Source organism: Heptranchias perlo, chromosome 29 (assembly GCF_035084215.1).
Source record: "Heptranchias perlo isolate sHepPer1 chromosome 29, sHepPer1.hap1, whole genome shotgun sequence".
NCBI classification, from domain to species: domain Eukaryota; kingdom Metazoa; phylum Chordata; class Chondrichthyes; order Hexanchiformes; family Hexanchidae; genus Heptranchias; species Heptranchias perlo.
Genome location: NC_090353.1, coordinates 16,409,278 through 16,432,082, shown reverse-complemented (window position 1 = coordinate 16,432,082; position 22,805 = coordinate 16,409,278). Strand labels below are relative to the sequence as shown.

Genomic DNA, 22,805 nt, shown 5'->3' with positions numbered 1-22,805 from the left:
AAATTAGAGAACCAAAACGCATGGCACCCCCTACAGGGCATCTGGGACCTATGTGAACAAGGCAATCAACTGTGTATCCCCTTAACCAGTCAGATTGAAGCATGTTAATAAGCTGCACAGAGACTGAACCAGAAAGTGTAAGTTAAAATAATGATTTCAATATCCAATCAGGTACCGAAAGCAAAATAAAGAGGGTAAGAAGGTTGAATTGACAGGTAAGAGACAAAGAAAAAGTTTTTATTTAAAAATTTAATTTTTTTTTAAAATGTCCAAAAACAATTAAAACCTGAAGGAATGAGATGCCACACTTGTTAAAGTTAATTTTCAGTGCCCGAGAGGTTGTTTGGCAGTCATTAAGACGTACCATGCTGTTAAAAGGGTACTTATATTGTAATGGACAGGCCGTAACTTTTTCTGGCGAGGTTAGTCTGTATCTACGACGTCAGTGCAGGAACCTTACGCTGTTCCATTCATTTGAATGCGGAGGCAGCCGGCGAGATGCCGTTTCCGCGGGGCTTACAGAGGAGGCTCACATCTGGTACAGCAACTTCCGGATTTCCGCGTTTAACTGCGCATGTGCAGTCGCCGGAAGTTGCTGTTAGCCTTACCATTATTTTTACAGCAAAATTCAGCCAACTGCCTTTTGCATTACGTGGTATATAACATACTTCTTATAAACAGCATGACATCCATTTTACCATGAACATTGCCATGGGAGATTCACTAGTAATATTATTAAAAAAATGCTATGGTAGTGCATTTTTCCCATCTCAAATTTCTATGTTGCACTTGGGGTGGGGAAAGGGGGAGTATAGAGAAACTTTTCAGGGACATAAAATATTTTAAACTAGAATGTCTGCAACCTATTGGTGTGAACTCATCCGAGTTTACGTAACAGCAGTTAGATTTTGTAGCTTTAAAGAGAATCTCTCCTACACATGGAGAATAATATATTATGTTTTATATGGTGTAATGTCCTCATTACACAGTGTTATCCCTAGCTTAACGTGAAGAGTGTGATGGAAGATTTGGTAGTCTATTAAAAAGTGTGAGGGGTCACTAGGTAGCTTATCACTGCAAGTGGCATTTCACGTCTGGCATCTAGCTTATCATTCAATGTAGAGGAAACCACTCCAGGGACTTGAGCTCATAGTTTAATCTGATACTTCAGTGCAGTACTGAGGGAGTGCTGCACTGTGGAAGGTGCTGTCTTTCAGATGACACATTAAACATGTCTGCTCTCAGTTGGATGTAAAAGATCCCATGGCACTATTTCGAAGAAGAGTTTGGGAATTCTCCCTGGGGTCCTGGCCAATATTTATCCCTTAACCAACATTACTAAAACAGATTATCTGGTCATTATCACATTGCTGTTTGTGGGACCTTGCTTTACTGAAATTAGCTGCCACATTTCCTACATTACAAAAATGACTACACTTCAAAAGTACTTCATTGGTAGTAAAGTGTTTTATCCTGAGTTCGTGGAAGGCACTATGTAAATACAAGTTCTTTATCTCTTTCTCTGTTTCTTTTTCCCTCATTCTTTCTCTTTTTTTCTTTATCCCTTTCTCTCTAAACATGAAGCTGATCTGACATTCATGTTTGGTTGAAGATTCAATTCACACTTCCATTTTCAACATCAACAACTTGCATTTTCTTTAATGAAGAAAACATCCCAAAATGCTTTACAGAGGGGAGAAAAATATAGATAAAAGGAATATTTTGCTAGGTGTCTCTTGGTTACCTCTGATTACCGGTTTAACTTGTTTGTGCATGTACAGGGCCTTGGTGAGACCACACCTGGAGTATTGTGTGCAGTTTTGGTCTCCTTACCTAAGAAAAGATATACTTGCCATAGAGAGAGTGCAGCAAAGGTTCACTAGACTGATTCCTGGGATGGCAGGACAGTCGTATGAGGAGAGATTGGGTTGACTCGGCCTGTATTCACTCGAGTTTAGAAGATCTGATTGAAACATATAAAATTCTGACAGGGCTAGACAGACTGGATGTAGGGAGGATGTTTCCCCTGGCTGGGGGGTCCAGAATGATGGGTCACAATCTCAGGATACGGGGTAGGACATTTAGGACTGAGATGAGGAGAAATTTCTTCATTCAGAGGGTGGTAAACCTGTGGAATTCTCTACCATAGGAGGCTGTGGAGGCCAAGTCACTGAATATATTTAAGAAAGAGATAGATAGATTTCTAGACACAAAAGGCATCAAGGGGTATGGGGAGAGAGCAGGAATATGGTATTGAGATAGAGGATCAGCCATGATCATATTGAATGGCAGAGCAGGCTCGAAGGGCCGAATGGCCTACTCCTGGTCCTATTTTCTGTGTTCCTGTATTCATCCCAGTGAATCCCTTCCCTTTTATCCGTGCAAGATCTGTAGTGGCCACTCTTTTTAATTTGTTAATCTGTTTAAGGTTACAGTGGTAATACTGAATTAGTAGTGGAGAAATGAACTGGTCGCACGAGCTACCATCAGCGGTGCGATTAGGTCAGATGTGGTCACCTGCCCACCAGAGAAGAATAATTTTTTAAAAACTAATCTCCCATGGTGTTGCTTATGTGTAGTCTGGGGACTGGAGTATGGTTGCAATGTTTAGTTGATTACTTGGCCTGTCCCCGTAAAACTAATGCTCAGGGGCTTTCTGTAGGGAAATAATCTAAATAGGCTATCCTGGGGTTGATGAGAGGCTAATTACTGTTGCTATTTCAAATCGCTTGACTTCTCTCTTGTGGAGTGGAAAAGTCTTACAGTCAGATAAAACAGCATTTTTTTAAAAGAATGTTCAGTTGCGATATGTTGATACTTCATCCAAGTATGATGGATACACCTCGGAGATATTATAAATAATACAGACAGATTTAAAATAAATCCTTGACATCCTTTTGGTAGGACAGGTGTTCCTAATGTGCAAAATCACAGGAGACTCTAAGGAAATTTGCATATAGCATTAAAGTGCTTGTGGCCCATTTGTCAGTTTTTTTTTCCCCCCTGTTGCATTTGTAATGATGCCAGAAGCAAGAACATTTTATCTTAGATATTGCTGATTCTGAAGCAAAGCTGCAAGTTTAGAACATTATATTGCTGAAAATCATATCAGTTTATTCTAAAATTTACATTTAATCCAGATCCTGGCTCCGGTGGCCCATTCTTTAACTGCAAGCTGTCATGTTTTTTTTTATTCGTTCACGGGATGTGGGCGTCGCTGGCAAGGCCAGCATTTAATGCCCATCCCTAATTGCCCTCGAGAAGGTGGTGGTGAGCCGCCTTCTTGAACCGCTGCAGTCCGTGTGGTGACTGTTCTCCCACAGTGCTGTTAGGTAGGGAGTTCCAGGATTTTGACCCAGCGAAAATGAAGGAACGGCGATATATTTCCAGGTCGGGATGGTGTGTGACTTGGAGGGGAACGTGCAGGTGGTGTTGTTCCCATGTGCCTGCTGCTCTTGTCCTTCTAGATGGTAGAGGTCGCGGGTTTGGGAGGTGCTGTCGAAGTAGCCTTGGCGAGTTGCTGCAGTGCATCCTGTGGATGGTACACACTGCAGCCACAGTGCGCCGGTGGTGAAGGGAGTGAATGTTTAGGGTGGTGGATGGGGTGCCAATCAAGCGGGCTGCTTTATCTTGGATGGTGTCGAGCTTCTTGAGTGTTGTTGGAGCTGCACTCATCCAAGCAATGTGTCATTTTGTGGATTGTGACTTCATATTATCTGCCGGTTTTGTCAAAACGCTACATGGGTAATCCAAAATAAAAAACTCTAATTCCCCTTTTTATATTGCTGAGCTACTCCCGTTGGTGCCGAATTGCCCCGTTTATGTTGCAGAATGGATCCAAGAATGCAGTGCATTGCAACAGATTCAAACAGGTGCAGGTGCTCCAAGTCGCAGATATATATTTAAAGCAACTGCGCTTGGTCAAAGCACATTGTTGGCAGAGGGAGGCAGAGAGGTCAACCTGCCACATGCAGCCCAGATGCTGCTGGCTCGTACTGCTTAACTTTGCAGTTGGAGGCAGGGAGCAAAACTTCTAGAATTTCACCAATTCTGGCTACAGGAACTTCACATCATTGCCTCCTTATGTTCTTACCAACTGCAGCAAACCCTGTAATTTAAAAGGGATACAAGTTACTAGACTGAAACTGCCGGCTTTTTGGGAGAGGGGCATGTTCAAATCCTGCCTCTGCCAGGTGATTTAGTGACTACTGTAACCATAGGATATAGCTCTGAGATTGGGACTGAGGCAGAACTTGATAATCTGCAAATATAGTTCTTGGAATATAGAAGTCCTTTGTGAAAGCTTTTATTTGGGCAGTGGAAGGTGCTTTTCACCTACTATCAGCTGATTCCATCCCTTGGCATTTACCAAATGAATGCTTTAATTCAACATGCGTCTGTCAAAAATGTTATGGAAACTGCTGTTCACAATGAAGACTAAGACTTAGTGTCAGTATATAATCACTTTTGTACTGTATGTCATTACTATACACCAGAACTGAAATGCTAAATTAGATAAGTAAAAAGATGCAATTATTTGTGAGAATTTTCACTGCTAAAGGATGCCAGTGAATGGCAGTAATGAGGAAACTCAATGGAAATATAGAATTTTACAGCACAGAAGGAGGCCATTCAGACCATCATGCCTGTGCTGGCTCTCTGAACGAGCTATCCACTTAGTCCCATTCACCTGCCTGTTTCCCATTTACTTTTAAACTCTTTCAAATATTGTATCCACTGCCCATTTAAAAACTACTAGTCAGTTTCCCATGGCATTACATACAGGGAGTCATGACCATGTGCATTATTCACATCAAGTAGGGTTAGAGGGTGGTGAGGAGGTAGAGGGGGAAAGAAAAGAGGTGGAGACAGAGGAAGAGTAGGGAAGAGAAATTGAGAGAGTGGGACAGAAGGGAGATGGGGAAGGGGAATGAGAGGAGGTGAACAAGGCGAATACAGGTAGAGAGGAGGACAAGGTAGGTGGAGGGGGGGGGGCGGTTGTTGAGGATGGAAGGAATCAGAAAACTACACCTGTCAGTTTAACATCAGTTGTGGGGAAGAGTAGCTGAGCACTTGAACAACTATAAGCTGATTAAAGAGAGTCAGCATGGATTGAGAGGTAGGAGACAGAGTAGGGATAAAGGGAATATACTCTGAATAGCAGGATGTGACAAGTGGTGTTCCCCATGGATCAGTTCTGGGGCCTCAGCTTTTCACCATATATATCATTAACTTGGATGAAGGAATAGAGAGTTGTATGTCCAAGTTTGCAGATGGCACTAGTTAAGAGGCACAGTAAGTTGTGTAGTTGGGAGCAGGAAGTTGCAAAGGGACATAGACAGATTAAGAAAGTGGGCAAAACTGTGGCAGATGTAGTTCAGTGTGAGGTTATTCACTTTGGATCCAAGAAAGACAAATCGGAATATTGTCTAAATGGTGAGAGACTAGGAAGGTGGAGAAGCAAAGAGATTTGGTTGTCCATGTACACATTACTAAAAGCTATTGCACAGGTACAAAAAGTAATCAAAAATTTGACCTTTGTCTCAAGGGGGCTGGGATACAAAGAGGAGAAAGTGATGCTTCAGTTGTACAGAGCCTTGGTCAGACCCCATCTGGAGTATTGTGTTCAGTTTTGGGCACCGCATTGTAGGAAGGATATATTGGCCATGGAAGGTGTACGATGCAGATTCACCATAATTGATTCTGGGGCTTAAAGGGTTAAATTATGAGGTTAATTTGCATGTACTTGGCTTATATTCCCTTGCGTGTAGTAAGTTGATCTAATCGAGCGATGCCACTTAGGAATGAAATCTGGAAGCACTTTTTCACACAAAGGGTAGTGGAAATGTGAAACTCTTCTCCCAAAAGGCTGTGGATGCTGGGTCAGTTGAAATTGTCAAGACTGACATCGATAGGTAGGATTATCAAAGGAAATGGAACAAAGGTGGGTAAATGGAGTTGAGGTACAGATCAGCCATGGTCTGATTGAATGGCACAACAGGCTGGAGGGGATGAATGGCCTACTCCTGTTCCTATGATGGAGTTGGTTGTTCTCTGCTGATGTTATAGGCAAGATACCAAAAGCAGGGCACATAGCAAATTCATTTCTACTAAAAATACATTTCTTTCAACATCAGCGCAGCAAAGTAAATGAGGCAACACTTGCCTCCAGCGGGTCTGAGACCCATCAGAAGGAGTGGTATTACCAGGCACCTTGAGGCTTCCACTGCTGTTGAAGGCGGCTGCATTTTCTGTCAGTACGGCTGATTCCACCTATAGAGGCCAACAAAGCATTTGTGTGTTCACTGGCCTGCATGGAGTATCCCAACCCAGGAGAAACTACGATGGCCAGAAGCAATCACAAAGTGAGAATTTGCAACTGTACGTTGCTGTGGAATCTGCCACGTATTAAAAACAGCCAGCTCTTGAGTTAATACTGCTGAACCACTTCTTCAGATGGTTCCAGAATATGAATGCAGCTTAGGACTTCTGCTTTGGTTGTTTTGATAAATTCAGCTCATTTCCACCTGTTTATTGTAACAATCTAGTCCTTTGGTTGAGGACTAGCTCCTCCCCCTTCTTTTCTCCCTCCTTCCCTTTTCCCTTCTCTCTCTTCTCCCCGCCCCCCCCCCCCCACCCCGTCCCTTCCCTTCTTCACTGAAACTTTCTGATGTTAAATTATTCCATCATTAATACTATTTTTGTTATCCTTTTTTCTCCCCCCAAGCTTTGGGAAATATCCTGTGGAGAGCTCCTGATGTCTGTGCTATTTGATGTTGGAATCATGTCTGTGACCCTCGATCCTTGTGAATATTACCTGTTCTGTGGAGGAAACGACGGATCTATATTTCAGGTCAACCTGTTCACTGGGGTGAGTGGGGCTTATTCACATAAAGGTGATTTGTTACGTACAGGAACTCTTTAAAGGTACTTTTGATACAGTTTTTGAATAGTAAGGAATTGCTAATGAATCCAAATTCCTGAGGTGACCACTAGAGACTGCAGCAGATATTTTATGGCATCTGTACAAAGGCCTGGAAAGTATTAGGATTGCAGTCCACCGAAGGCCAATGATTATTTTGATAATCGGATGTTTTTTCTCTCTCTCTTGCCCCCAACTCTTAATGTGGTACAGTTCCGTGGGTTTGGGAGCGGCCTATTATCTCACCCAAGTGATCATTCTTCATGTGTGAGCCTGGACAGTGTGTGTTGGCAGGATATTCAGTTGTGGGAGGGGAGGAGGAGATGACAGCTGAGGTTAATTCTGCCCTCCCCTGATAGCCTCACATACACTGACTTTGCAGCATGTATCACTGGATACGAGAAGGGACTTTTGATCGGAGACTGCAACTCTCCGGTGTGACTTCAGGCTGGCATTGGCGTTGCTGTTTCTGTTTATTAGAACGTGCAAAAGTCATCTTTGATATCAGCACAACAAATCAACTGTACATTGAAGTGATTAAGAAAAGATAGAAAGGTTTGATGCTCTCACTGCTAGAGAAGTGAAGAAAGATGCATTGGGGAAAAAAAAGTACTCTCATTTCTTTAGCTCCTGGCCCAGTCGTGTTAATATCTCAAAGCACTTCACACAATGAATTGCACTGAAGTGCAGTGACTGTTGTTATGTAGGCAAACACAGCAGCCATTCTGTGCCAGCAATGCCCACAAGCAGCAAATGAATTGAAATGACCAGTTAATCTGTTTTTGGTAGTGTTATTTGAGGAATGTTGGCCAGGACATTGAGAATTCTCTGCTCTTCGAATAGTGGTGTGCAGTCTCTTATTTCCACCTGAAGAGGTCAACCCAACTTCAGTTTAGTGTCTTATCTGAAGGATGGCACCTCTGATATTGGAGCACTCCTGCATTCAGCACTGGAGTGTCCATGTAGATTATTTGCTGAAGTGGGCTTGAACCCACTTTTGAGAATGCTGATGCAGTCTCTTTAATTAAATAATTTCATCAAAAATGTAAGCACTTTGATCTACCAATTTATTATTAATCATGCTGCTTAAATTTTTTTAATTGCTTAAAATTTGTATTAATTGTTTATATTTTAGAGAGTTGTCCTAGCAGTGAAGAGTATGTACTATATTGAATCTGGTAGCAAAGTGACAATCTGAGCGAGATATCTGATAATGAACTGTTTAAATACTGTAGCACAATTTTGAGATGGACAACTGGAACTAGGAATGTTACAAAGGCTTGTATGACTGCCTTCAAAAAAAGGTCCATTGGAGCCAAATTGTTTAACCAATCCAATATTATTAATCTGTTCTGTCTCTGGTAGATATACTGTGCAGAGAGAGATTTAGAGAGAGCCCCAGACGCACAAGGATAAAAGGAAAATGAATCACAAACATATCCGAGGGGGAAGAGAGCGATATACACAGGCAGTGAGAGAGAGAGATGTTCTAGAGAAAGAATGAATCACAGACATACTGGAACAAAGCGACAGATAATAGAGCACCACAGATGCATGTAAATGGAGGAGAGAGGAAACCACAGAAAGAGGGTTAGAAAGATGGCGAACCACAGACACACACAGGAACAGAGAGAGAGAAAACAAATCACAGACATACACAAGGAGAGAGAGAGAGAGACAGATGATAGAGCACCACAGATGCACGTGGGGACAGACAGAAAGAAAGACATCAATTCACAGAGATGGAGAAAAATCCACAAATACAAATGAGGACAGAGAGTGAGCAATTTTAGACATCCATTATCAAGGCTGGATATATGACATAAGTGAGTCATGTGCTGAGGCTGACATAAAAAAAGAAAAGAATCATTTTGTTCCGGAGCTTCAGATTTTGTTGCACCCGACTATCTGAGGCTTTCTGTGATGAATTCAAGGAATCTCCGAAGTTTTTAAGCTCAGTTCCTGTCGTCTGTGCACAAATCCTGAAGAAGGTGCATTGTTTGCGTGGTGATAAATGTTGGATTTCTAGAGTTGACTGACTGCTGTCACAAAGAAACAGTCAATAGGTTTTAAAAAAATTGTGAAGAGTAGTAGTGCTGGATGACATGAAAACACAAAATGCTGCAAATACAATGCAAGTCTATCAGTGTCTGAAAAGAGAAAGAACAGGTTAATGTTTTGGACTCTTCAGCAGAACTGGAAACTTTAAGGTATGCCAGTGCCTTTTATTATGACTGAATAAAACAAAGTAGGGAAGAGAGAACAGGTGAAGATGAGAAAGGATTAATTAACAATCTTGTTGTGCGGGGTCCCTTAGGGAAGAGTGACCATAACATGATAGAATTCCTCATTAAGATGGAGAGTGAAGTAGTTGAATCCAAAACTAGGGTCCTGAATCTAAATAAAGGAAATTACGAAAGTATGAGGTGTGAGTTGGCTAGGATAGATTTGGGAACTTTACTAAAAGGGATGATGGTGGATAGGCAATGGCTAATATTTAAAGAATGCGTGTAGGAATTACAACAATTATTCATTCCTGTCTGGCGCAAAAATAAAACAGGAAAGGTGGCTCAGCCGTGGCTTACAAAAGAAATTAGGGATAGTATTAGATCCAAAGAGGAGACATATAAAATTGCCAGAAAAAGCGGCAAGCCTGAGGATTGGGAGCAGTTTAGAATTCAGCAAAGGAGAACAAAGAGATTGATTAAGAGGAGAAAAATAGAGTATGAGAGTGAACTAGCAGGGAACATTAAAAACTGACTGTAAAAGCTTTTATAAATATGTCAAGAGAAAAAGATTAGTGAAGACAAATGTAGGTCCCTTACAGTCAGAAATGGGGGAGATTATAATGGGGAACAAAGAAATGGCAGAACAATTAAACACATACATTGGTTCTGTCTTCACAAAGGAGGACCCAAATAACCTCCCGGAAATGTTAGGGAACCAAGGGTCTAGTGAGAGGGAGGAACTGAAGGAAATCAGTATTAGTAAAAAAAAATAGTGCTAGAGAAATTAATGGGGCTAAAGGCTGACAAATCCCCAGGGCCTGATAATCTACATCACAGAGTACTAAAGGAAGTGGCCCTGGAAATAGTGGATGCATTGGTGATCATCTTCCAAAATTGTATAGACTCTGGAACAGTTCCTACAGATTGGAGGGTGGCAAATGTAACTCCACTATTTAAAAAAGGAGGGAGAGAAAAAATAAGGAATTACAGACCAGTTAGCCTAACATCAGAAGTGGGGAAAATGCTCGAGTCTGTTATAAAGGATGTGATAACAGGACACTTGGAAGGCATTAACGGGATTGGACAAAGTCAGCATGGGTTTATGAAAGGGAAATCATGCTTAACAAATCTACTGGAGTTTTTTGAGGAGGTAACTAGTAGAATAGATAGGAGAGAACCAGTGGATGTGGTGTACTTGGATTTTCAGAAGGCTTTTGATAAGGTCCCACACAAGAGGCTAGTGTGCAAAATGAAAGCACATGGGATTGGGGGGAATATACTGGCATGGATTGAGAATTGGTTGACGGACAGGAAACAGAGAGTAGGAATAAACGGGTCTTTTTCCGGGTAGCAGGCAGTGACTAGTGGGGTACCGCAGGGATCAGTGCTTGGGCCCCAGCTATTCACGATATATATCAGTGATTTGGATGAGGGAACTGAATGTAACATTTCCAAGTTTGCAGATGACACAAAGCTGGGGTGGAATGTGAGCTGTGAGGAGGATGCAAAGAGGTTCCAATGTGATTTAGACAAGTTGGGTGAGTGGGCAAGAACATGGGGAGATGCAGTATAACGTGGATAAATGTGAGGTTATCCACTTTGGTTTTAAAAACAGAAAGACAGATTATTATCTGAATGGTGACAGATTGGGAAAAGGGGAGGTGCAACGAGACCTGGGTGTCCTTGTACACCAGTCGCTGAAAGCGAGCATTCAGGTGCAGCAAGCAGTTAGGAAGGCGAATGGTATGTTGGCGTTCATTGCAAGAGGATTTGAGTACAGGAACAGGGATGTCTTACTGCAGTTGTACAGGGCTTGGTGAGACCACATCTGGAATATTGTGTGCAGTTTTGGACTCCCTATCTGAGGAAGGATATCCTTGCCATGGAGGGAGTGTAACGGAGGTTTACCAGACTGATTCCTGGGATGGCAGGACTGACGTATGAGGAGAGATTGGATCGACTTGGCCTATATTCACTGGAGTTTAGAAGAATGAGAGGTGATCTCATTGAAACATACAAAATTCTAACAGGACTAGACAGACTAGATGCAGGGAGGATGTTCCCGATGGATGGGGAATCCTTAACCAGTGGGTCACAGTCTCGGGATACGGGGTATGCCATTTAGAACCGAGATGAGGAGAAATTTCTTCACGCAGAGGGTGGTGAACCTGTGGAATTCTCTACCACAGAAAGCAGTGGAGGCCAAGTCATTAAATATATTCAAGAAGGAGATAGATATATTTCTTAATGCTAAAGGGATCAAGGGATATGGGGAAAAAGTGGGAACAGGGTACTGAGTTAGACGATCAGCCATGATCATTTTGAATGGCGGTGCAGGCCCGAAGGGCCGAATGGCCTACTCTTGCTCTTATTTTCTATGATTCTATAACCAGGTCCAGTAAGTACTATCACAAGGAAACAGTCAAAGGCTTAATGTCCTGTGTACAGGTTTTTTAAAACAGCTGTAAAGATATAAAATAGTGACAGATGATACACAAACAGCATCTTAGACAGTGAAAAGGCATAAGAAAGATAGGTGTGTGAGGAACAGCTCCAAAATGGAACAGAACGAAGTTGATGGTGGATGGGAGAAATGTAGGCGACAGCAGTGGTCTGAATTTATTACGGTCAGTGTTCAGACCAGAAGACTGCAAGAGGAAGATGAGAAACTTTGTGACACAGCAATTTACACGTACTTTCTCCAACCTAGCATTCTGTAGTTGTTGCTCATGGTACATCATCCTCCACATTGGGGAGACCAAATTTAGATTGGGAGGATGTTTTGTCAAATGTTTCCATTCTGTCCCTCAAGCTTCATCTTTCTGTAGGTCTTAACATACATTTTAGGAACAGTATCTCATCTTCCTCCTAGGTCCTGGTCGGGGCATTGACTTTAGTAACTTCAGATCTTAGTTGTCTATCTTATTTTACTCCCCATTTCTCCTTTCAGTTTCCAGTTTATTCCCTCCTGTTTGGAACTGTTATCCTCTATTTCTCTTTCAAATGTCTCTTCACTGCCTGACTTGAGATGATCTTTATTATTATCCAGCACAACTACTCTTTACAACTTAAAAAAAAACTATTTACTGTTTCTTTGTTGTTATAGTCAATAGACTCTAAAGATTTACTTGTTGTGCTCATCCCTCTGGGTTTTTTTCAGTCCTGTAAAGGGACTAACTTCCAGTTTTCAGTTCTAACTAAATAGTTTTCACAAGATAATTATAGATGACGGAGGCCAATTGGCCCATCACAGCTCATCAGTCCAGAATAACCCCCACTGAAGCATCCAATTGATTCTTAAATGATTTCAGGTTTTTCACTTCCACTGTTCTGTCTGAGAGTTTATTCCATGAGCCGATCATTCTGTGTGAAGAACTGCTATCAGTCCCAAATTTTCTGTTTATTAGGTTAAACCTATGACCCATTGTTCTACTCTCGCAGTTCAATTTAAAGTAGTTTTCTGGATGCAACTTATCCATACTATTTACAATCTTCTATGCCTCTAAGATCTTCTCACGGATGTCTCCTTTCAAGGCTGACGAGCCCAGATTTCTCTGATCTTTCCTCATAATGGAACTCTAAAACTGAGGTTTAGCTCGTGGCTGTTCTCTCACTGCCTCTGATGCTTGAATGGCTCCCTTGTGTCTCGGTGACCAGAACTGGAGACAGTTCTCAAGGTGCAGTCTGAGCAGAGCTCCATACAGTTTGATCATTACTTCCTCTGAATTGTATTCTACGGTTTGGCTATATAGTTCAACATTCCATTGGCTTTGTTGATTGCTGCTGTGCATTAGTTGGACATTTTGAACAGTAAGGCTACTAAGACTGCTATGTCTCTTTCAACTTCATCCTTAGCTATTAAACACCATTTGTAAAGTACAAGATTGCCCATTTTTCCTTCCTGTGTTGTAGTACTTTTACATTTGTCTGTATTAAACTTCATCTGCTGCTGTTCTGCCCACTTATATATTTTGTCCAGCTCATCCTGTAATTTCTAATCTGTCTCCTCTGATTCCACTGCCCCTCCTAGTTCCTGGGCCTGTAGTTGATTGAGTCTGATTTGTCATCCTGTTTGAATATGGGCACAACAATGGTACCTCCCAGTGTCTAGTGACTCCCTCACAAGGATTGTCAATGCCTCACAAATCTTCTCCCTAATTTCCTTTTATTACTTTGGGATAAATATCAACTATCCCTGGATTTATTGTTTTTAAGCACTTTTAGCCTGTCTAGGACTTCGCAATTATATCAAAGTTATTAATTTTGCTTGGGGAGGACATATTGCTCATGCTTTGTGACTACTTGGAGGAAGTAGTCATTCAGTATGTTTACTATTCTGTGTTCTCTGTCTCAAGCCCGTTTTACATCTCTTATGGTTCTTACTTCTCTGCCTCTCTTACAATTGAAATGCTGAAATAATTTTTAGCTGTTATACTTTGCATCTGTAGTTATGTTATTTTTCTAGGACTGCCTTTGTCCCATTCATGATCTTGTTAACATGATGCTGACAGACATCCTGTGTACTTCCTGTATTTTATGTTATCAATTATCTCTTCAAAAATTCAACCAGAGTATCCCCAGAGACAATTTTTCAGATCCGTCCCATTTTAGAATGGAGTTGATCAATATCGGAGTTTTAAACTCTTTACCATCACAATCAACCCAAGGTCAAATTAAATTAATCTGTTTTATTGTCAAACTTGTCAAAATGCAAATATTGGGAAATTGACCTGTTGTCTGGCTTGTGAATGTCATCCTACAAATTGTGAATGATGGCACAGGTCATCTGTAATCAGTTTCATCATTGCATTGTCATTTATGTTTTCCCCAAATTCTCCCTATCCTCTTCCTGAAGGCACTGATTCCCACTGGGGTACAGATTGACAACTACCAGCCGCTGTCCGGTACCTCGCTTAATAGCCTTTCTTAATGTGCAAGCCTTGACAGTGAGTGCTGGCAGGCAATTCAACTGTTGGAAGTATCACAGCCAAGCCACATTGTGTCTTCACCTGTTGTCGACACACATGTGACATTCCATCAGGAGGTCACTAGATAGTGGGAACTCTGGCTGATCTTGTTTTTCCCCCTCCCTAGCCCAGCGTCAGAGGGCAATTGTAACTCCTCTATTGCAACCTTCTGAGATTAGTTAACTCAGCATAGCATGTCAGTCGAACCTGGGCCCTTTTTGGTTATCATGACAGTGTTACGCTCTGCCTTTACTAACTGGGCCATCAAGGGAGCTTTGCTTTTCAGTCATGAGAGAGCAAATAGGGACAGTGTGGGCACCAAACATTAGGAAGGATGTCAAGGCTTTAGAGAGGGTGCAGAAGAGATTTACTAGAATGGTACCAGGGAAGAGGGACTTCTGTTATATGCGAGAGACTGCAGAAGCTGGGGTTGTTCTCCTTAGAGCAGAGAAGGTTAAGAGGAGATTTGATAGATGTGTTCAGAATTATTGCCAGATTTATTTTCAAAGTAAATTACTGCAGTCAGGCAGTAAGTGCAGGGGATGGTGATGCGCTCAGGATACAATCAATGTAAAACTGATATATCATCACTGTGCACTAGAATTCTTCGCAAGGCCTGCTTGGTATTTTTTTCAAATTCTGTTGACAGAAACAAACCACTTAGTTAAAATAGGTGGACATGTTCACTGAATAACTAACGCATCAATTATCTTTTTCTGGCACATTTTCTCAAGCCCACCTGCCAAGAATTAGGGAGCTCCTAACTGGGAAAGTTTGTCCAAGTTGATTTTGGAGTTGTTTATTAATGGTGGTGCTGTGGCTTTCAGCACCATCCTGTTCACCTCTGGGATCAGAATTGGAATGTAGCCCTGACTGGTGGCTCAAAGCCCTTTTTCTCTGCTGGCTGTCCTGGTCCAAAATGAAATGAATTTTGGACAGCCTTATCTAGTTCCAAGCAAGCATAATTCCACTGCACATAAGTTTGTTCGATTCAACACAAGTTGCGACTGATTTGTCAGCCTTGCTCAGGTTACAGTGATGGAAAGTACTTGTTGATGCAGTAACGGAAGCCCTTTTGAGATTGGGGTCCTGGTGCATAATTGTATCCTCTTAACTTGAGTGCAAAATTCGGGAAAAACATTTCAAGATCCATTTTTAAATTTTTTTTTAAAAAGCCAGCAATGAAAGCTTCTGAGTTTAATATTCTGTCTGTCACACACATTAACATATAATTCATATTAAGAACAAAAACAAATATATTAAAATATATATTTTTAAAGTCTTTGTAAAAGTAAATCCAAAATTAAATGAGCAAAGCGGAAATGCAGCTCATTCTAATTAAACCACAGAATTTTGGAGTGACTGGGGGAGAAATTCGTGTAGCACCGGAAACACGCGCAAAATGGCCGATGCGGTTGGAATGTGCACCCAAAGACATTGCCTGAAGCTCTCTGGAATTGGGGCCTCGAGCCTCGTCCGCATAAAACTGGAGAGCTACAGACGCCAATCGGATGTCCCGATGAAGCTCGCTGGTTGGGGCCTTAAGAAGATCTGCTGGCTCTGACACCCGGGTTCACAGTATTGCTGTAGAGAACCCCTGGCTGAAAGGTATGATTCTGTGAATATGGCTATGTCAGGCTTGTTGCTTGACTAGTCTGTGGGACAGCGCTTCCAATTTTGGTACAAGTCCCCAGATGTTAGTGAGGAGGACTTTGCAGGGTCGACTGGGCTTGGTTTGCTTTTGTCGTGTCCGGTGCCAAGTGGTCTGGTGCTGGGTGGTCCGACCGTTTTTTTTCTTCTTATGACTTTTTTTAGCGAGATTGTACAACTGAGTGGCTTGCTAGGCCATTTCAGAGGGCAATTTAGAATCAACACCACATTGCTGTGGGTCTGGAGTCACATATAGGCCAGACCGGGTTAGGACGGCAGGTTTCCTTCCCTGCTTCCCTACTCCTCTAGTAGATTCTCTTCCTTCAAGCACCTCATCTTGTTCCCCCCTTTCACCTACTTTAATGTTCTCGTTCTCTGCCACCGCCCCCCCAGCCCCACCTCGGGTTTGTCACTGATAACTTCCCTACTTTCTTCCCTCAGCCTCTGCAATGTGATTCCTCATCCTCGGTGATTTCAATCTATATCTCAACTCCACTTTGCCTCTGCCATCTGTTTTCAGTGCCTTCCTGGCCTCCCTTAACCTTTCCCCCCATATAAACTTTCCTACCCGTATTCATGGCTCCCCTCTTGACCATGCATCTCACGTAGCCTCTCCCCTCCCTTGGTCTTGATCACAAACAAGGCCATCACTGATCACTTCCTTGTATCCATCACCACCCCCTTCCCCTTACTCTTTTCCGAACTTGCTTCCTTCTGCATCCACCCCTGGAATAAACTCTTCCTAAGTTGCAACTGCACTTTCAAACTCCCTACTTTTGAGTCTTTGGCCCACCATTTGCCACAATACTTCTGTGGCTGTTGATCTGTTCAACCACCTCCTCTCCTCCACCTTTGATGCCCTTGTCCCCGGAAAACACATACTCTCTCCAAATCCTGGTAGTTCCCCCTAGTATGGCTCCCAACTTTGTTCCCGCAAGTTCAAGGAATGTCTGAAACTCACTGGGTTTAGCCATCCATCACCAGAGCTGACCCTATCGGGCCTCACTCTCCTCTGCAAAAACAGCTCTACTCCAGAATCACCCTGGAGAGAAAAGGTAACCTCTGGCATCTATTGTCCACCATCAACCACCTCATAAACCTCTCTCCCCTCACCTCCAGCAAGAAGTGCCAGGAGTTTATGGATTTCTTTGACTCTAAGATTGAAACCATCCACTCAGCTACCTCAACTGCATACACCCATTCCCCTTGCCCACCAAGCCAAATCTCCCACAAGGCTCCCCTGCTGTAGCCCTGAACCTGTGTTTTTCTCTAATTTCTTGCCTCACTCTCTCTGAGCTCATCTTATCCATGAGCCCCACCTCCTCTTGCTTGATCTCATTCCCACTAAACCGCTGACCACCCCTCTTCTGTTCCTGGGTTCTATGCTAGCTTATTTTGTAAATTGTTTCCTCGTCTCCAGTGCTGTCGTCCTCCCTTTCAAAAACACTGTCATCAACCCCTCCTCAAAAAACCCACCCTCGACCCCTCTGTCCTCCCAAACTACCACCCCCATCTCCAATCTACCTTTCCTGGAGGCCTTGAACGTGTTGTCACTTCCCAAATTCAGCCCCCCTTTCCTGCAACTCTGTTTGAATCTCCAGTAAGGTTTACCCTCTGCCATGCACTGAATTGGCCCTAATCAAAGTCACAAATGATATCCTTAGTGACTTTAATTGTGGTGCACTATTCTGTTAACCATTCTGCAGCTTTTGATATGGTTGACCACATCATCCCCAGTACCTCTCCTCCATTGTCCAGCTCAGTAGGACTGCCCTTGCTTTGTCCTACTCTTACTTATCCAATTGTAGCTAGCACATCTCCAGCAATAGAATCTCTTCTGGTCCCTGCACCATTACCTCTGGAGTCCTCCCAGGGATCTATCCTGGCCCCCTCCCCTTCCTCATCTACATGCTGCCCCTTGTGACCTCATCAAAAGACAGGTCCCACGGGTACCCTGACGACACACAGCTCTACTTCTCCACAACCTCTCTTGACACCTCCACTGCCACTTTGTTGTTAGACTACTTATCTGGCATCCAGTCATGGATGACCCATAGTTTTCTTCGATTAAACATTGAGAAGATGGATCCCATTGTCTACGGCCCCCACCACAAACTCCGTACCTTCACCACCAATTCCATCTCCCTTCCCAGCCACAATCTCAGGTTGTACCGACTGTACATAGCCTTGTCTCCTATTTGACCCTGAGCTGTGCTTCTGACCCCATAACCTTTTCATCACAAAGACTACTTCAACCTCTAATATCGCCTGCCTCCGTCCCTACCTCAGCCCATCTGCTGCTAAAATACTTACCCATGCATTTGTCACTTCCAGATTTGACTGTTTCATCGCTCTCCTGGCCGATCTCTCGTTCTCCACCCTCCATAAATTACAGCTCATCCAATACTCTGCTGCTTGCATCCCATCCTGCGTCAGTCCCACTCACCCATTACCCCTTTTCTCATTTAAACTACATTGGCTCCCGATACCCCAACATGTCAAATATAAAATTCTTATCCTCTTATTTAAATCCCTTCGTGGCCTTGTCCCTCCCTATCTCTGGAACCTCCTCCAGCCCTGAAACCCTTTGTGAACTGTGCATTCCTCCGACTCTGGCATCCTGTGCATCCCTCACTCCCTTTTCCCCACCTTTGCTGGCTGTGTCTTCACCCATCTAGGACCGATGCTCTGGAATTCCTTCCCTAAATCTCTGCCCCTCCAACTCCCTCTCCTCCTTTATGATCCTCCTTCAAACCCACCTCTGACCAAGCTCTTAGTAACCCCTCCAAATATCTCCTTGTTTGGCTTGGTTTCCATTTTTGTCTGATTACGCTTCTTGGGACTGTTTTCAGCGTTAAAGGCACTACATAAATGCAGGTTGTTGTTTTTGTTGTATTGGGTCGAAGTGATTTTCAAATCATCTTGTTACTCCTGTCAGAGTTTTTTAAGGGCATTTATCAGGACGGTATTAATTTGTGAAGTGCATTAAGTGGCACTCAGTGCCAACTGGGCTAGAAAGGGAGGAAAAAAATCAGCCACGGCTTCTGCTCTTGATCACCAATTAAATCTACTGAAAATGCGTGCAAGTTGCTCTTACCCACCCCGCTAAAAGTGGCAATTTTAAAATCTTGTCTGAAGCCCACTGCTGTACTAAGTTCAAAGTTTTTTTTTATAGGCATCACAAAAGCAATATTGGAAAATTATTAATTGGGAGAAAATTCAAATTATGATGGCATTGATTATTTATGCAGTTTATTAAAGTATATATGTTGCCAGTTGAACTAATAATGAATATGCGCTCCCATGTTTTTATGATTAATCACTTTTAGAGATACTACATTTAAACTGTAATCTGAATCTGAGCCAGGTAGGAGGAGTAAACCACTCTGATGACACCATTACTCATCCATCATCAACTCATTGGCTTGACATCCGACTGGTTTAACCTTCTGTATTAGTATCTGAAGAATAAATAAATGCATAATTTTTTTTATTCGTTCATGGGATTTGGGCGCCTGTGGCGAGGCCAGCATTTATTACCCATCCCTAATTGCCCTGGAGAAGGTGGTGGTGAGCCACCTTCTTGAACCGCTGCAGTCAGTTTGGTGAAGGTTCTCCCACAGTGCTGTTAGGTAGGGAGTTCCAGGATTTTGACCCAGCAACGATGAAGGAACGGCGATATATTTCCAAGTTGTGCTGGTGTGTGACTTGAAGGGGAACGTGCAGGTGGTGTTGTTCCCATGTGCCTGCTGCCCTTGTCCTTCTAGGTGGTAGAGGTTGTGGGTTTGGGAGGTGCTGTCGAAGAAGCCTTGGCGAGTTGCTGCAGTGCATCCTTTAGATGGTACACACTAGCCACCGTGCGCCGGTGGTGAAGGGAGTGAATGTTTAGGGTGGTGGATGGGGTGCCAATCAAAGCGGGCTGCTTTGTCATGGATGGTGTCAAGCTTCTTGAGTGTTGGAGCTGCACTCATCCAGGCAAATGGAGAGTATTCCATCACACTCCTGACTTGTGCCTTGTAGATGGTGGAAAGGTTTTAGGGAGTCAGGAGGTGAGTCACTCGCCGCAGAATACCCAGCCTCCGACCTGCTTTTGTAGCCACATATTTATGGCTGGTCCGGTTAAGTTTCTGGTCAATGGTGACCCCCAGGATGTTGATGGTGGGGGATTCAGCAATGGTAATGCGTTGAATTTCAAGGGGACTTGGTTAGACTCTCTCTTGTTGGAGATGGTCATTGCCTGGCACTTGTCTGGCGTGAATGTTACTTGCCACTTATCAGCCTAAGCCTGGATGTTGTCCAGGTCTTGCTGCATGCGGGCATGGACTGCTTCATTATCTAAGGGATTGCGAATGGAACCGAGCACTGTGCAATCATCAGCGAACATCCCCATTTCTGAACTTATGATGGAGGGAAGTTCATTGATGAAGCAGCTGAAGATGGTAGGGTCTAGGACACTGCCCTGAGGAACTCCTGCAACAATGTTCTGGGGCTGAGATGCTTGGCCTCCAACAACCACTACCATCTTCCTTTGTGCTAGGTATGACTCCAGCCACTGGAGAGTTTTCCCCCTGATTCCCATTGACTTCAATTTTACTAGGGCTCCTTGGTGCCACACTTGGTCAAATGCTGCCTTGATGTCAAGGGCAGTCACTCTCACCTCACCTCTGGAATTCAGCTCTTTTGTCCATGTTTGGACCAAGGCTGTAATGAGGTCTGGAGCCGAGTGGTCCTGGCGGAACATAAACTGAGCATCGGTGAGCATGTTATTGGTGATTAAGTGCCGCTTGTTAGCACTGTCGACGACACCTTCCATCACTTTGCTGATGATTGAGAGTAGACTGATGGGGCGGTAATTGGACGGATTGGATTTGTCCTGCTTTTTGTCGACAGGACATACTTGAGCAATTTTTCCACATTGTCTGGTAGATGCCAATGTTGTAGCTGTACTAGAACAGTTTGGCTAGAGGCGCGGCTAGTTCTGGAGCACAAGTCTTCAGCACTACAGCCGGGATGTTGTTGGGGCCCATAGCCTTTGTTGTATCCAGTGCACACAGCCATTTCTTGATATCACGTGGAGTGAATCGAATTGGCTGAAGACTGGCTTCTGTGTTGGTGGGGATATCGGGAGGAGGCTGAGATGGATCATCCACTCGGCCCTTCTGGCTGAAGATGGTTGCAAACGTTTCAGCCTTGTCTTTTGCACTCACGTGTTGGACTCCGCCACCATTGAGGATGTTTAATTGCCCATTAGTTGTTTAATTGTCCACCACCGTTCACGACTGGATGTTGCAGGACTGCAGAGCTTTGATCTGATCCATTGGTTGTGGAATCGCCTAGCTCTATCTATAGCATGTTGCTTCTGCTGTTTAACATGCATGTAGTCCTGAGTTGTAGCTTCACCGGGTTGGCACCTCATTTAGATATGCCTGGTGCTGCTCCTGGTATGCTCTTCTACACTCCTCATTGAACCAGGGTTGATCCCCTGGCTTGTTAGTAATGGTAGAGTGAGGAATATGTTGGGCCATGAGCTTACAGATTATGCTGGAATACAATTCTGCTGCTGCCGATGGCCCACAGTGCCTCATGGATGCCCAGTTTTGAGCTGCTAGATCTGTTCTGAATCTATCCCACTTAGCACGGTGGTAGTGCCACACAACACGTTGGATGGTGTTCTCAGTGCGAAGAAGGGACTTCGTTTCCATGAGGACTGTGCGGTGGTCACTCCTACCAATACTGTTATGGACAGATGCATCTGCGACAGGTAGATTGGTGAGGACGAGGTCAAGTAGGTTTTTCCCCTCATGTCGTTTTGCTCACCACCTGCCGCAGGCCCAGTCTAGCAGCTCTGTCCTTCAGGACTCGGCCAGCTCGGTCAGTGATGGTGTTACCGAGCCGCTCTTGGTGGTGGACATTGAAGTCCCCCACCCAGAGTATGTTCTGTGCCCTTGCTACCCTCAGTGCTTCCTCCAAGTGGTGCTCAACGTGGAGGACTGATTCATCAGCTGAGGGACGGTGGTAGGTGGTAATCAGCAGAAGGTTTCCTTGCCCATGTTTGACCTGATGCCATGAGATTTCATGGGGTCCACAGTCATTGTTGAGGACGCCCAGGGCCACTCTCTCCTGACTGTATATCACTGTACCGCCACCTCTGGTGGGTCTGTCCTGCCGGTGGGGCAGGATATACCCAGGGATGGTGATGGAAGAGTTTGGGACGTTGGCTGAAAGGTATGATTCTGTGAGTATGGCTATTCAGGCTGTTGCTTGACTAGGGTCGACTGGGCTTGGTTTGCCTTTGTCGTGTCCGATGCCGGGTGGTCCGTCCGGTTTTATTCTTATGACTTTTTTTAGCGAGATTGTACAACTGAGTGGCTTGTTCGGCCATTTCAGAGGACAATTAAGAATCAACCACATTGCTGTGTGTCTGGAGTCACATATAGGCCAGACCACAGAGGCAGTAGTAGAGGCGGGTACAATTTTGTCTTTTAAAAAGCATTTGGACAGTTACATGGGTAAGATGGGTATAGAGGGATATGGGCCAAGTGCAGGCAATTGGGACTAGCTTAGTGGTATAAACTGGGCGACATGGACATGTTGGGCCGAAGGGCCTGTTTCCATGTTGTAACTTCTATGATTCTATGATTCTATGATGGCAGGTTCCTTCCCTGAAGGAAATTAGTGAACCAGATGGGTTTTTATGACAATCCAGTAGTTTCATGGCCACCATTACCGATACTAGTTTTTTTTTGATTCCAGATTTTATTTAATTCATTGAATTTAAATTCCCCAGCTGCCGTGGCGGGATTTGAACTCATGACTCCGGATTATTAGTCCAGACCTCTGGATTACTCGTCCTGCAAGCAAATCCCTTTATCTGAAGCTGTCTGACACATTATTAACAGAGGGGTTTTTTTTGCATAGCAAGGAAAGTAAACTGGATATCTTTCAAAACACACTCCTCCTTTTTCCTGTATCCCCATTGTGTTGAAATAGGGACTCGTCGCACTGTCTCCTATTCCATCTCATTCTTTGCCAGGACCT

General features: G+C 43.6%; 1 protein-coding gene across 1 annotated transcript in view; it reads left to right on the top strand.

Annotated features, from left to right (window-relative positions):
* Positions 1-22,805, top strand: part of wdr18 (WD repeat domain 18) — a 137,765-nt gene that overhangs the window by 45,441 nt on the left and 69,519 nt on the right. The window contains exon 5 of the mRNA XM_067968162.1: positions 6,728-6,871. Within this exon, the coding sequence (XP_067824263.1) occupies positions 6,728-6,871 (144 nt within the window). The remainder of the gene's footprint in view (positions 1-6,727; positions 6,872-22,805) is intronic.